This window comes from Rhipicephalus sanguineus, chromosome 3, assembly GCF_013339695.2.
Source record: "Rhipicephalus sanguineus isolate Rsan-2018 chromosome 3, BIME_Rsan_1.4, whole genome shotgun sequence".
NCBI lineage: Eukaryota > Metazoa > Arthropoda > Arachnida > Ixodida > Ixodidae > Rhipicephalus > Rhipicephalus sanguineus.
Window position 1 is genome coordinate 16,646,530 of NC_051178.1, and position 16,376 is coordinate 16,662,905.

At 46.2% G+C, this 16,376-nt stretch overlaps 1 protein-coding gene across 1 annotated transcript in view; it reads left to right on the top strand.

Annotated features, from left to right (window-relative positions):
• The window catches only part of LOC119386466 (dual oxidase), a 348,909-nt gene that overhangs the window by 172,390 nt on the left and 160,143 nt on the right, over window positions 1-16,376 (top strand). The window contains exons 9-11 of the mRNA XM_037653749.2: window positions 1,808-1,886; window positions 11,345-11,441; window positions 12,364-12,536. Coding sequence (XP_037509677.1) covers window positions 1,808-1,886; window positions 11,345-11,441; window positions 12,364-12,536 — 349 coding nt within the window. The remainder of the gene's footprint in view (window positions 1-1,807; window positions 1,887-11,344; window positions 11,442-12,363; window positions 12,537-16,376) is intronic.

The window sequence follows — 16,376 nt, forward strand, 5'->3', positions numbered from 1 at the left end:
AGCAAGGTTTGAAATAGTTTTGAGTATAAATGTATGGTGAATATTATCGAAGGCTTTCTCTGTGTCTAGCCCCAGTATTGCTCTCGTGTCCCCAGTCTTGTGGCCGAGTGTTTGGCTCTTCAGTAGGAGCACGACATCTTGCGTAGATGAACCATGTGAGGGTAAGCCTCGTACTCTTCCTAGTACCGAGATAATTGATTCAGTATTGCACGTTCAGCAACCTTTCCTACGCACGATGTGAGTGAGACCGGTCGGAGATTCTCGAGGCCAGGGGGCTTACCAGGTTTTGGGATAAAAATGGTGTTGGTGGTCTTACATTCGCCAGGGACGTAAGCGTTTTTCCACATCTAATTATTTGTTGTGTTAAGTACTCTATGGAGTCGTCAGCCAAATAGCGAATCAAGTGCGGGATCCTTTATGAATATATCTCGAAGCTAGATCACGTACTATAAGCTGCGAGAAGCTAGCTGAAGTACAGTTTTAAAAGGTCGCGACAGCACAGGAGACTGGCTGCGAATGACAAAATAGAGGCTATCTGGTTTTCAACCTAGCCCTCCCCCCTACTCTGTCCCCTTCTTGCTATCCTGACTTCGTTAACTGAAGAGTTGGTACGCCTACTCTTAAAGGGACAATAAAGAGCAAAACGATTTTTCTCGTATTAGTAAACTACTCTTTCACGATAGCAAAAATACCACGCTCGCTGCGAGAACACGCTTAGTAAGCGAGAAATCGCGCAAAGAAAATATGGGTGATGACGCCACCTTGAAGTTTCCGCATCATTCGCCGTGGCGTCACATATTTTGACGGCGCCTACTAGCGCTTAAGTAGTTCGCAAACGGTAAAAATGAAGTGCACTGTCCTCTGAGGGGCCATAGAGTTAACATACCAAGTTTGAGGAAGTTTCGTTGAGCCAATGACATCAAAATACGATAAATACACTTTGAAATCCGTGACGTCAAGCGTGAAAATTGTGGCGGGAAATTTAAAAATGAAACATTCAACTTCATTTTCTCCTTTATTAATACACCTATGATGATGAAATTAACGACATTATAGTTCTGTAAATACAATTTGTCAATATAAACCGATTCGTTGTTTCTGTTTAGTGTCGCTTTAATCCGCCTAAGCATAAATAAAACGTCATTGTTCGGACATGAATCTCGAACCATATAGTATCGAAGTCGAGCGCTCTACTTAGGCAACGGACCACGCTTCTCTAGAAAAAAAAAAAACACGACCAAGAGCGTCCCCATGTGCGAGTGTTGCCTAGTTGTTGACGTAGCGCTGATAATGCCTGCAATACTTTCTTTATGCAAAGCAGCGGGCTGACGCTTCTGTGAGAGTGGCCAGTCGTAGCCCAAAGGCCAGGCAGGTAATCAGGTTAGTCTAATGCGCTCATCGCATCACTGTCAAATGAATAAGTGCGGTGACGTGTAAACTAGCTTCTGTAATGCATTTCTGGCAGGGGCGTTTTAGCATGAAAGCACGTTTGAGATTTAGGAATACTGTGGTTGATGAGCCTCTTTAACATTTCCGGTGCAGAGCACTTTGATCACGGCTTGTTTGGCAGCCTAATGGACTGAACTTGGTATCAACAGAACTTTGTCGCTGTTTATTGCAACACACCGCAATGCGACAGGATTCGCTTCACGCTCTGTTTAATTGTCGCTGTCGCTAAAATAAACGTGATTGCCATTAATATACCAACTGCATCAGAACGACAAAGACGGATTCGGTGTGCATCCCTCGAGCCACCAGATAGAATTCATGATGGACGTATTTTTCTTCCGTACTTTCTTCTATGCAGGGATAGCTCCTGCCGTTTCCTTGACACAAAGAATGGATTCAAAGCTCTGCGACTGTGTTCCACCTGGTGGCTTTCTGAGGTAAGCATATAATTCAGATGGTTGAAGCGGCTTTTTTTCCTAATTATTGCGGTCGCCTTTGCAAAAGAGACCGTAATCAGTGTGACATTTGAAATTTATTTGGAAAAGATTGAAGTGTCATTGGTAAACGGTGAGTAATAATATAGTGCCTAGAATATACTTACTAGTGTGCCGACCGCCCAGCGTTTCCAATGGGAGACGATGGCACCGACGGTGATGCCTTCCACCGGACGCCACCAGACAGCGACACTCTTAGGGACCATGCTAACCGAGCGGCGCATCAAGCCAAGCGCGCGTGTTGCACGCGCGTCGCTCAGTTGCGCTTCGGATGCCCGTTCCACGGCCGCTACCTGTTTTTTTTTTATGTAGCGGCCGTGCCCGTTCGTAAGCGTAGTCGGTTGTGATCACGGAATTGAGAAATATTCCGTTGCTGTAAACTTGTGGGGCGTTGTCGCTTTCGAGCCAGTAGCTGGTGTCTCCGCATGTCATTGCTAGGTTTGTTTTCTGTGCGCGCGCTTCGCACTTGTTTCTGTTCACAGAAGCGCGATGTGGTCGCAGAAAACGAGGCGTAAAGACAGCACCTGTTTTGTCCCATATTGTACGAGTGGCTGCCCCTCAAACAACGAGCGGGTCTCATTATTCAGCGCTCCTGTGGTATTCAGCGCTCCTGTGGACACAGAAATTTAATTAAGTTTAGCGGAGTGCGAGAATAATATAAAGAGCACAAATCGAAGAATAACTCCGGCGGCTGTCGTTTGTGAGAAACACTTCAATAATTGCTACACTGAGCCTCGTTAGGTGATTATATAGATAATTAGTAAAATATGTGTCGTTGGGTGATTAAATAGAAGATTAGCAAAATATGTGTCGTTAGCTGATTAAATGGATAATCAGTAAAATATGTGTCCTTAGGAAAATAAACAGATCATTAGTAAATGTATGGTAATTAGCTACAAATTGCCTTGGATTTAGCATTTTTGGTCATGTGTCGAATATAATAGTATTTTTCGAAGAAACAGCCGGTATCGTGCAGCGTATTAATGATAACTGCGCGTACGATCGCTTGTTAGTGCTACGAAATCACATTCCTTCGATTACGCTTTGCACCCCAACCAACGTTCCGCAGCGCAAAACTGGCTGGGACAGCCCGTCGGCGTCTTTCACAAGCGCGCGCGTCGGCTAGAGACGCCGCTCGCCATAGCATGGTCCCTAGGGCTATCGCCGTCTGGTGGCCGCCGGGTGAAGGCATCATTCTCCGTGCCACCGCGACGCCCGCGGTCGGCACAGACCGACACAAGAGGACAGAGGGTGTCGGTCTGCTCGGCCGTTTCTTCTTCCCCGTAATGCGCTATACCAGTTCATGTACGACGAACCAACTCGCCAACTATTCTAGGCACTATAGTAATAACATTACCAACGCGCATGTTTGCTGCCATATTTTAGATGCGAAGTATCTTATGGCGGAGTTCAATTCTGTGGTGGTGGTGTGCGGCGTGACCACCCTTACTGCGCATGCGCATACCCTCTCCGCTCCCCCTCTTCCCTTTCTCCCTCTCCACTTCCACTCCCCCTCTCCCTTTCCACTCTTCCTCTGAAACGCGGGCTAGACATGCCGCAATTCTCTCCTGCGCAACGCCGCGATGAGCACCAGCGCATGCGCGTCCCCTCCCCCTCTCTCTCCTCTCCTACGCTGCCCCCCACTCGCACGCCTGCCGACCGCGTTCCCCGCTCGCCCTGTGAGAATTAACGGCCAGGCTTGAGGGAAGACAAGACGCGCGTAGCGTTCCTCTTCGCGTTCCACGACGCGAGGTCGGTAGCATGCTCAACGAACGCCAACGGAACGCGATCGTGCAAGTGCTCCGGCTTCGGATCGCCTCATGGTCCCCTTTAGCTGGAAAGGGTGTAATTTTTTTTACAAAAGACTGATGCCTTCTGAGCACTGGCATTTATTCAAATTCCTTGGAGATTATCGTATTTGAATTATCCGCGAACCACGGACAGATGCATTAAGGTTGAGTCCTTTTCTTTCTGTTCGCTGCTGCGTTCTTGCTTCTTGCTGTTGAATGAAAACGTCTCACTGTTCTGACTGTTCTGACTAGGCTTCTGACTGTTCAGTTATTGTTGAACAGCTACTGAAACATTATAGAGGATTACGTTGTGCTTGAAGTATCATCAGGGCATACTCTGAGCTGTGTGAATATTGACCACTGAAACGTTTCTTTTTGTTCAAATCCATTGGGCGGAAGGTATTGAGCGGGTAATCAGTGTGTTTTTGAATGTTCGGCTTCTGCTGACCTTGTTTACCAGAAGCCAGCGCCGCTTGAAATAAGTGGCGTGCAGCAGTCAATCGCGTGAGTGGTAAACAAGCTTCCGATAACGGAACTAAAACGGTACGTGTACAAATTTCGACACCTGTTGAGTGGTATTTGAGGTGCCATTTATAGCACATTAAGATATCATTCAGATTTCGTCAATACAAGCCCCTGACAGCTTAATAGCTTTACCAGTTTCAATGTATTCTCACGTGGTGGTGACGGCGAAGGAGGTGGCAGTAAGATGGTTAAAGACAAACTCTTTATTGGGCGAACTTGTTACCAGAAAAACTAGTGACACACTTACCCGCGTATTCTCGAGCGAGCCTCGAATCGTAGTTCGTCGTTCAATTGACCGGCACAGCGCCGCTGCTCCACTCAAAATGCCGCCACGCTGCTCACGAATCGCTGCAGATTATCGCTGATATGCAGTTGCTTGTTCTGCCTAGATATGGCGATCCTATCGACTTTCACAAGTCAAGGTGGAGTGTTGTGCGAAGGGACGTTCTAGAATAAGGGGGTCAGTGCAACGATAATGTCGAGCATAGTCGTCGGCGTTCGCAATCTAGTAGTGAATGAAAGCCGTCGAATCTTTGCCCCGCCACGGTGGTCTAGTGGTTATGATGCTCGACTGCTGGCCCGGCCGCGGCGGCTGCATTTTCGATGGAGGCGAAAATGTTTGAGGCCTGTGTACTTAGATTTAGGTGCACGTTAAAGAACCTCAGGTGGTCGAAATTTCCGGAGCCCTCCACTACGGCGTCTCTCATAATTATATCGTGGCTTTCGGACGTTAAACCCCAGATATTATTATTAAGCATCGTAAAAGCATTGAAAACCCTCAAGAAACACAAAAACCCTGTCATCGTCTCGCTGTGTTCACTTCTACGTACCGTTCAGTCACTCGAACAGCATGCTGAACTGTGCTGGGTCTAGGACACCATTAGGTAGAAGGAAATGGCAGACAAACTAGCTGCGTCAGTCCAAGGAAACGCTGCCAATCCATCAGTTGCAGTCCCTGCATTGGACCCCATGCCCCTTAAGAAATCATTAAGGGCACCCTGACAGCGCTTGTGGGATAGAGAAACCCAAAATAAATTCCATGTCATCATGCCGCGTCTTGGCGGCTAGTCACCGGTGTCAAAGTCAGGCTATACAGAAGTCACACTTTGTAGAATCACATCACAATAGGACACACACACAGCACATACACACACCTTTTGTCCGGTGGTGACCCACCCATGCGTGAGAAATGCGGCGCGCCACTCACTGTACTTCTCGTCCTCCTTCAACGCACCCAATTTGATGCAATCAGAGAAATGCATTTTCCGTCATACCACCGACATCTTCCACTCCATCCTTCAATGTTCATAGGCAGCGAACCTGTTTTTAAACATGATTCACTCATCGGTTTCCTCAAAGATGTACATGCATTTAATGTTACATTCCCAGGCCGCCGCAGAACGACCTCTGAACAGAGGCCGCTGCTGCGGTAGTACTCTCAAAGAAAAGCACTTGCCTCCAGGTCTTTCGACACAAAGGACTTGAGGAGGCACAAGTGCCATTCGCTCCCTATGTCGTCGCCATAATTTCATCTTATATATATATATATATATATATATATATATATATATATATATATATATATATATCTGCGCACACTTTTCACGTCGCTCTGATTATTTTAAAACATATATGTTTTACCCGCCCTTAGCGCGTAGAACTTTAAGGCCCTTGTACAGCCACTTACCATAATCATTGATGACATCTTTTTTGTCCCATGACCTGACGCTCCTTGGCCATCAAATGGCCCTTGCGTCATAAAACACCACATATCATCCAACTGCTCATTTCACCAACTGGGCCAAGAGAAGTTCTCCTAAAGAAATGAATCTATCAGACAATTAGGCCAATGATAGCATACGGAACACTATTCGTTATAATTGAAATAATTTATAGCACACGAACCTATTCCGCTGGTCCAAACCGACAACCATGGAATGACAAGCTCTACCCATGGAGCTACGATGAAGGGCTTTCCCCCATCCGCTCTATTTGATCTTTCTGTGCATGCGATCCTTGGGAGTGTTTGCCAGCGCCACTTGTAGCCAAGGCGGCGAGTGTGAAACACTTTATATGCCAGAGGGCATCACTTAGCATATGGTCTTTAGACGAGGTGATAGCGGACCAATAACGAGGTGATAGCGGACCTCGCATACTCTGTGAAGGCATCAACTCTGCCGGCACGATGACCTGGCTATGAAAGAACAAAATAATGAAAATGGTTTTCAAAGGTTTTTAGAAGGTAACACTATCCGGACTAGAAAAGTATTTCACAGCTCAAAACATTTATGCTAAAGAACAATACGGATATCTAAAAGGAAAGTCTACTGAAACAGCGTGAATTGACATCGTAGAAAAAAACAAAAATAAACATAGAAAGAAAGTTATTAACTATGGGGATTTTCATGGACCTAACCAAAGCTTTCGATCTTGTGAACAACGACATACTGCTGCAAAAGCTTGAAAGGTATGGCATTCGTGGAGCACCGTTAAGCCGTATCTCAGAAACCGGCAGCAGTATGTGATGGTCAACAACATCACCTCATCTGAAAGAGTAACTAACAGTGGAATTCCCCAGTGATCCATTTTGGGCCCTTTTCTTTTTCGGTCATACATAAACGATTTATCTGACTATCTCTCAGAAGAATGCATTTTATACGCAGACAATACGAATATCTTCCTGACTGCTGAAACGGAAACTGGGCTTTACAAAAAAAGGTAACGATGTCCTGCAAAAGCTATCTAAGTGGCTCCAAATTAATTGTCTTCTCGCAAACACAAAGAAAAGCAACTATATAGTCTTCATTGGCAAAAACACCCCACTAATGAACACTACGTCGCTGAACTTCAACAGCTTTCCTTTGGAACGGGTTAATCAGACGAAATTTCTCGGCGTCTACCTCGACAGCCAACTAAAGCGGCATAAACACATTCATGAAACAACGCTATCCATATATAAGAAAATCCCGATATTATATAAACTGCCTTACATTTTTCCTTTGCACAGCCTTCGCACTCTTTATATCAGCTTTATACATTCGCACATTGCATAAGCTGTTACCATTTATGGCCTCGCATACCCCACCACATTATTGCCGATTATTGCTGCACAAAACACAGCGCTCCGAGCGATTCTCTTTCTAAAAAGAATGGATTCAATGACGTTCGCATACCCATTACTTAACATTCTTCCTGTGAAACACTGCATCGATTACCACGTTCTCATTTTACTACATAAAATCATGCACAAAATCATACAGTGTCCCTCAGTAAAAATTGCTTACCAAAATACCCCCTACCCGATACGATCAGTGACCTCCAATAGTTTAACCATTCGAAAATCTCACACTAACTATGTATCATTTACATTCACGCATACCGCATCACATCTTTGGAGCGAACTACCCGCAGACCTAACAGAACCATAGTCATTTACTTGCTACTAAACTAACCTATGTTCTTTTATACTCTCGTTCCTTCTCTGATGAAAATGTCTTATATTCATAGCGTCATACACATTTCTCACGCGCTCTGTGTTTGTATAAGAGAATATGACATAAGGGCCCGCTTCACAACTCCTACGCGAGTTACGGGGCCCTACCTTTATAACATAACTGACGTGACTTCATGTGAGTAATAACGCTTTTTGATTGATTGATTGATTGATTGATTGATTGATTGATCGATTGATTGATTGATTCAGTGCCTTTAGATAGCATGCGAGGGTTTATCGGTCAACTGCCACCTCGTGTAAAGATCACTTGGTAGGTGAAGCCCCCTACCCAAAACAAGTGTTCCACACTCACTGCCTTGGCTTGAAGCGGTGCTGGGCTGCCGGTCAACACTCCCACGGATTACTCGCATAAACATACCCAACAAAGTGGACGGCTGAACGCCCTCCGTAGAAGCTCGTTTGGTAGAGCCCCGGACGCGCAGTTCAAAGGTTGTGGGTTCGGGCCCCACTGACGGAAAGAGTATCCTTTGTCCGCTTTGTCATTCCGCAGATGACCATCGCTGGACGTTTAAAGTTAGATCACAAGACCACATCAACTGCCGCGGAACTTGTTTTCATTCGCGAGGCAATACGATTAATTTTCGCACAGCACGCTCGTAGACGGACGTTATTCTGCGATGCCAAAGCTGCTCTTCCAACCATCGATTGCGTCATGAGACAAGGCTTGTATCTTACTTTATCGATAGAAATTGCAGAGCTTCTTCCAATTGCTATGAAAAATGGACATCGTGGAGCATTCCAGTATATATCTGCTCAGTGAGGCGTAATGGGGAATGAAGAGGCTGACGCTGAAGCTAAAAAAGCTTAAATGACGCGCCGGAAGCGTGAATTGCGTTTTCGCGAACAGACACTAACGCCTGACATCGGCCTGAAATGCGCAACTCCACCTTAGTGCATTGTAACAAACCTGAAAACCAGTGCGAGCGGCTACATAAATGGGACCCAGAAATGAAGTTCCGTATGCCTCACAAACTAAAGCAAATCATGACTTGCATGATTCACCGCGTTCGTCTTGGTGTGGCATTCACAAGACGTTACCTGAAACACTTGAACATATATTTAGCGCCTTTCCAGCACACGCACGAGAACGTCAAAGAACTGAGCCCCTGGATTGGACAATATCATAGCAGACCATTAACCGATGAGGTTGTGTTAGGTCCTTGGCCTCATGTGAGCAGCACAAATGCGGTTATAGAAGCAGTCGTAGCCTTCTTACAAGCATCTGGACTGGATGCACGTCTTTAGATTTGCCTCAGCGTTGCGGGACTATATTCTCATCTCCCTACCTTAGCATCGTCATTCATCACTCTTTCGCTCTCCCCTCCCCGGTGCAGAGTAGCAGGCCAGAGCAAACTGTATCTCACGCCAACCTCTCTGCCTTTCTGTAAATAAAACACTCATTAGTACCGTAGAAGTCTTGGTACCTTCCTAGAAAGCGAGAAAAATAAAAACTGCAGGTAACCTGATATAAGATCACGCTCTTGGCGCGCGAGCTTCTTTTCATGCCATGGCTCTTTCTCTTCAGCAGCTTAGAGAACAAGGTCGCGACACAGCGATAACCGCAACGATCACCAGGGCAGTCAATATGCAGTTAGCTAATGCACCCTTCTTGTGGCAAAAAGGGAGAAAACATAGAAAAAACTATGAGACAGGAGCAAACGTCGGCCTTAATAAGGGCACAAATATTAGGTGGTGCCATAACTAAAGGCCGGATTTTTAGTCATTGAAAAAAACATGGCTGATCCCTCCGTCATAGGAATAGGTATAACACGAAAGTGAAACGTGTCTTCACAGAAGTAGTGCTTATTGTGTAGTGATATATGAGAGCTTGTACAATGTCTATTCGTGTTTGGCAGCTATAGCACCGTTTGACGTGGATGCACCCATGTTGACAGCATGTCTCTATCGCGACGACTAACGCCCATGATCGTGATTAAATCGTTGTGGTAGCTGACGGTGTGAACATATATTTGGACACAGCGAATCGTGAATCCCGCGTAAGGATGATATCAACAAGCTCATAATCAACACTGGTACCCGGTATGCACTTCTTCAAAGCGTCGTCAATTAAGAAGAGAAATGGCACGGTGTGCGCTTTCTAGTAATGGGTAGCCGACGCCTGTGCTCATGCATACATAGTGCGCTTCAACAACACACACACTGCGCTTCAACACACACACTTCACACACTGCGCTTCAACAGCACAGGAGGTAGAGGTTCGTAGCCTGAGCCGCAAACGCGTGCGTCCCGCTGGCCTCTGTTTCGCAGGCGCTGCTCTCGCTCCACCAAGGAATGACATTCGCCCGTCGAAATCGCGTCCTTTCTGCAACGCATATTGCAGCAGTTTTGTTAGTCGGTGCATTTGCAATTGAAGCAGTCGGCTGCAGAGAAATCCCGTTGGTGCACGTGGAAGCTGCACTACTCCGATGAGCCGACGCACGCTAACACGAAGCCAACGGCAAAGAACGTAGCTGCGTCAAGGGTGCCTCGGCGACGTCAGCGCGGCCAGTCTACCGCTCTGGTATCGAGACGCTTTAACCATGACCTCCGATATCGCGTGCAATCTCGGAGTAAGCGCTAGTAAGTGTCGATCGTGAAGCATTACTTCTTTTCACATCTCACAGACGGCGGCACCGCCCCACTCTGCCCGCCGCGAAAGAGAATGTGTGAAAGATATAAGGTGCGTTCGCGCCTTATCTAGCATCTCCCGAGTTAGCTTACTCGGTAGGGTGTCGGGCGCTTGCCGTCGCGGCCGCAACGTCGTGGGTTCGATTCCCAGCGGTGTATGTTTTTCTTGGTTTTTTCTTTCTCACCCGTTGGCGTCCATTTTATCAACAACATATCCGTGACGGATGTATTTGGTGGACCCCGGCATTAAACACTTTCTTGTTAAAAACGCGTTTTAGGCACTAAAAATAGGCAGGTAAAACAAGGTTTTAGGCACCAAAAATAGGCAGGCTAAACGAGTTTTAGGCCTCCAATGTCGCAAATGTAGGCGTAGTAAATGTTTACATACGTGCAAATAATTTGAAGGGAAACACGTGCGTGACCTGTATATACGACAAGAAAGCGAGAATTTGGCTCAACTAGAGGAATAAGTTGAGCACCATCAAGGTCCGATCAGTCACTGTTGCCCGGTAACACGAATAATGGTATCAAACTGCGCTTGAAAGCGAAAAAGGTGGCTATTTCGAAAATAGGCTTTTATAGGCACAAAGGCATAAAGAGGCATTTAGAGGCACTATAAAACACTGTAAAAGTCATTCTTAACGTCTAATTCATGCTCATATATCAAAGTGGCGCGATAAGAACGCAAGGAACAAAATAGGCTTTTGCCTAAAATCCGGCCTCTAGTCCCAACACATCACCACATTTGTGCGCCGATAAAATCAGTATCGGCATTGACATGTCTGATTGTCAGCCGTTGTTACCTTTATTAAATACTGAGTAAGCACCTGCCCAATTTTCTTATAGTCACGTTTGCTTCTTTTTTTTTAATTCAGCTTTATTTTGATTAAAAATCGCAAATTTCGTGAGAAATTCGTATGTAGAACTCACTGGCCATTGCGCAGGAAGTGCTGCCTGCTTCTGGTATCGACGAGTTCATCCTGGGAATGGCGTCTCAGATCGCCGAGAAAGAAGACCACATCCTCTGTTCAGACGTCCGAGGTGAGTCTCTGCTGGGTGTGCTTGTATTCGCAACTTGTGTCGACCCGATCAAAAAACTAAACAAAGCAGAATAGAGTCGCTTAAGACGGCTTTCTGTCCGTGTTTCTTGTGGTGATATGTCTATTGGCATATTTCTTTTATTTCAACTTACCTTATATTCTTTTGCCTCATTCCACATGGAACATTTTCAGAAGGCTCAGGGAGTGACCACTCCTTAGTAGTGCTGAGTGAAACACGGTTTACTTCTTAACGAGGCTTCAGTAATGCCTGTTGCGCGAGTTGCTTCTTAATTTTGCTTCCGCGGAAAACCTCATCAATATTAATTTTATGCAGTGGGCAGAAAGGAGGACGCTTTGAGAGGCTAGAATAGCGTGTGGGAAAACGTTTGTCAGGTCCTATTCATTCTAAAAGACAGAGCGTGCAAACACGGACACAAGAGAGAAGTCAAGAGACCACAAACGCCGACTAACAAGTTGTTAGTCGGCGTTTGTGGTGTCTTGACTTCTTTCTTGAGTCCGTGTTTGCACGCCGTCTTTTCGAAAGAAAATAGTCACCAACTAGCTCAGCTAACAAGTTGTTAGTCGGCGTTTGTGGTGTCTTGACTTCTTTCTTGAGTCCGTGTTTGCACGCCGTCTTTTCGAAAGAAAATAGTCACCAACTAGCTCAGCTCTTTGTTATTCTCGGTTTCTGTACTGCTAATCTCAATGCCTGGAGCATACCATTGGAAAACAATCAGGGATACAACTGGAAAGGCTACCGAAACGTCCTGGGCGCAAACTTTGAAGATATCCCTTTAGGGTATACTACTTTGAGGTAATCGAAACGTCTTGCGCGAGCACTGCATTCCATCGACAAATCAGTACAGTTTGCGAAATTTTCCGTTCTATTCAATCTGGTTTCAAACTTGTGATTTGCTTTACAGACAAGCTCTTCGGTCCCGTGGAGTTCACTCGGCGTGACCTTGCGGCGTTGGACATTATGCGGGGTCGTGACAATGGTCTTCCAGACTACAACACAGTGCGCCGCCACCTGGGCCTACCACCGATTACAAATTGGACTCAAATAAACGAGAAACTGGCGCGTACAAACCCAGAGGTGAGTAGACTTATTCATGACTCCCTCGAACATCGTGGAATATTTCCACAGGATCATCCTCCGCAGTGCTCTGAAAGTCATCCAATTTGCCACATTGCGAAACGGGAATTTCTGCCTATTCTGCCCACTTCTCAGACCTTCTTCCAGTATGAACTACGCATTATATGCGAACGAGTGAACGGGAAATGATCGATAAGCCTGTTTTTCTTAATCACAGCCATGCACCCCCAAGCAAAGCCAACAAAAGAGGAGTTGAGGGTAGATACTTGCTTCTAAATAATTTTAACTGTGGGCACGAATTCAAGGCAATCGCGAAACGATGAAGAGAGAATGAGAGCCCCTTCCAACTGTTTTTATAGGCCTTGAATCCTCTGCCTATATATGCTGCACGGGATAAAGGAGGCAAATAACAAATAATTGTCTCGAAGTTCATCGCAACAGATCCAGCACAGCGCTTTTTGTCGTGTACAAAGCTAAAGACGCGTAAGTGTCATCATATTCAACGTTGATGACGTCCGGAGCTTCTCTTTCGACGGCGTTCTTCTTTCTTCCTGAGAAGCGCTGCAGCAATCACAGTGAGCTAGCAAGCGCACATTTTATGTCTGACAGTTGACGCTTGTTCCCGCACTCGTTCGTTTATGCAAAAGCCGGTGTGTCCAAACTTGTCCCAAGACGAAGGTATGCGGTAAAGCACACCTGTGGAGTTTTCAAGAAACTGTGAGGTGTTGTTTTTGCCAGAACCACCTCCTCTTGTTGAGGCGCAGCATATGCTTTGGCGCCCCGCCACGGTGTTCTAGAGGTTATGGCAGCACTCGACTGCTGACCCGAAGGTCGCGGGATCGAATTCCGGCCGCGGCATCTGCAGTTTCGATGGAGGCGAAAATGTTTGAGGCCCGTGTACTACATTTAGTGCACGTTAAAGAACCACAGGTGGTCGACATTGCCGGAGCCCTCTACTACGGCGTCTCTCATAATCATATCGGGGTTTTGGGACGTTAACCGCCAGATATTTTTATTAATAGCATACGCTTTGGCATAGGCGGGTGACCTCATTTGTTGCCGAACACGGAATATCTTACTCCGCGGTGCCGAATTGGTGGCTACTCACGCGTGCAGTCGTGGCCTTTACTAGTACAAGAGGGAAAGCATACCTGCTGGTAACCTGACTGACTTTGCGCTATACCTCATATAAATATGGCAGCGCAGGCGGTCTTGTAAGCCACATTAATATTTCAGCCACGTTAATTAGCTCAGCCACATAGTTTTTTTTCGTGCTCATATTACCTTTTGTATTAAGGCTTCCACGGTTGCCGCAGGTGAACCAACGCCGCATAGAAAAATAACTTTACGCTTGCTCACTGCCGCCGTGACGTCACGCGTCTTGACCGAGAGCGCGGGAGGCGGTGAAGCGCGTACCATCGCCTCGCGTGAAAGAATAAATGATCGCAGCGAGTTTTACACGTGTAATAGCTTTATCTTGCCTTTTGTTATGATTGGCGTTGTGAATACATGATGTCTTATTTATTGGCTATCCAGTTACTTATTCCGCTTGAGGGTAAGGAAAAATTGCGCTCCATCGAACGTGTGTAAGAGCAATGTTTGATGGCCCAACAAAATAACGAAATAAGTAAGGGATTTTTCTCGACCCGGTATTTCACGGCGCGACGAAAAGCTCTGTCTGAGTAGCGGTTATATCGACAGCGGTTGATATGAAAAGTGCGTGGATATTTTGTGAGCAGAATTTTTCAAATTGAGAAGCCACTAAAAAAAGAGTATGAGTGCCTCCTCCAGCAACACGGTGGGTTGATAGCAATTCTGATGACCCTCCTTGGAAACTGTTCATAACGCTCAACGTTCTACGTTCACAGGAGCGAGTACAACTGAGGCTAACCACCTTCATTTTGCCATTTTCAACTGTTCTAATATCAAAAGCCGGTAAAGAATATTTTCCGAGTGGTCGTCATCACGTGAAGTCCCCATAGGCACGTTGCACCTCTAATTCCGCGCCGCCGCGAGTGCCTCTGGCGGCAGCGAGCGCGTCCTCGTCGGGACAGCGGCAAGCAGTCGCGCCTGCTGCCCTTGGCGACTACGGCAGCTAAGCGTCGGTTCCATCGCTCTGCACCGTTTTCGAAGAAAAACAAAACCCTAATGTAATGCGTCAGAATGTTTTTCAGTTGAAATAACAACTCTTACGTTGCTGGATGCCCTAATGTATCTGGAATAAGGCCTAAACACGGGACGCTGGCGTTTTTTCTTTTCTTTGTCCGTTGTTAGCGCTATTAATCCGCGTTCTGAAAGATGTATAAACTAGCCCGCCTTTGGAAGTTTGCTCAGTCCACAATGTGAACACTTACGGCAACTCGGCGGGGACAAAGACACCTCGACAACGCGCCAGTGAGAGTTTCCTTGCGCCAAGCTGTGAATAGCGCCAGCTTTCTTTTGAACGATAATTCTTCGCATTGAAATTTCTGTAGGTTAAAAGAATTGAACACATCTGTAGATTTATCAACGTGGCACCATTTTGAGAAAATTTAAAGGCTTTTGGTAGAATTTAGGGAGTAAATGTGTACGCTTCAAGGTTGTTTTGGTGCGATCGACGTGCAAGTAAAAAAGTAATGTTGTTCTTTCAACGACTGTGGTTCGTTCAAGATATAACGTTCACTTGAATTAGTTTGCATCAGTATCATAGCTCAATCAGAGCGATTTTAGAAAGAGTAGGTTTGTTTTTCCCCTAAACTATAGGGTACCCGTCACTTTCTCAAATTTTAGAGGATATTTATACTGTTGAAAGACTGTTTTTTAACACGAAAGTGTTTTATGCCGGGGTCCACCAAGACTTCAGTGACGTATTTCCGTCACGGAAATGACGTCGATAAAATATACACGATCAGATGGCAAAGAAAAAAAGGTTCCTTCAATGGGCATCGAACCCACGACCGCTCGGTCTGCAACAACAGATGCCGGGCACGCTATCCAATGCGCCACGGTCACACACTCTAGAGGCTTTACAAACGCGCCTTTTATATCTGCCACTCTCCCGGTCGGCAGGATGGTGTTGCCCTCTGGGAGCGGTAAAGTAATGTAATTCGTCATTACTGTGGCCTCCACGATTAGCACCTGCTACGCGTTACACGTCCGTCCCATTCGGCGCGTTTTCAATAGAAGTTCAATTTTGTCAATGCCTTAACACAACGCGAGGTGGCGACCTTAGCCAGGCGTCGTAAATGCGTCGTCCTCGCTCATTGCTCTGGGACGCGCCCCTGTTCACCTGGCTGTAATACCGCGTTCCCCGCTCACGCGCTCGCCCCTAGAAAAATCGCGGCCGGGCTACCGGGGCGGCACGACGCGCTTTGCGTTTCCCTCTAGTCCGGCCGTGGTGTTGAATCACATTTTAACATGCCGCTGGATGGCGACCAAGTTCTGCGTCCAATGTGCGATGCTGTTCTGGCTATCACACCTCGTTCTCTGAAGACGCTTTCACCGTTAACTACTACAGCTACCACAAGGGCTTGTTTAATCATTTAGCAGGGACGTTAGTCGTCGGGATGTAGATGTACCACCAATCATCAAAGTGGGTGCATACACGTTAAACGATGCCATTAGCTGCCAGACATAAATATACATTGTGCAAACTCTCTTATATCAATGTACAGTAAACATTCAAATACTTCTGTAAGGGCACGCTTTACTTTCGTGTTATTCCGATTCCTATGACGGAGGGATCAACCATGTTTTTTTTTCTTGGTTTGTTACGCCCAAAGCCTGAGACGAACTTGTCTCACATATATAAAAACACACACAGATAATAAAAGGAACACATAGTGACTGCGACCGCGTATT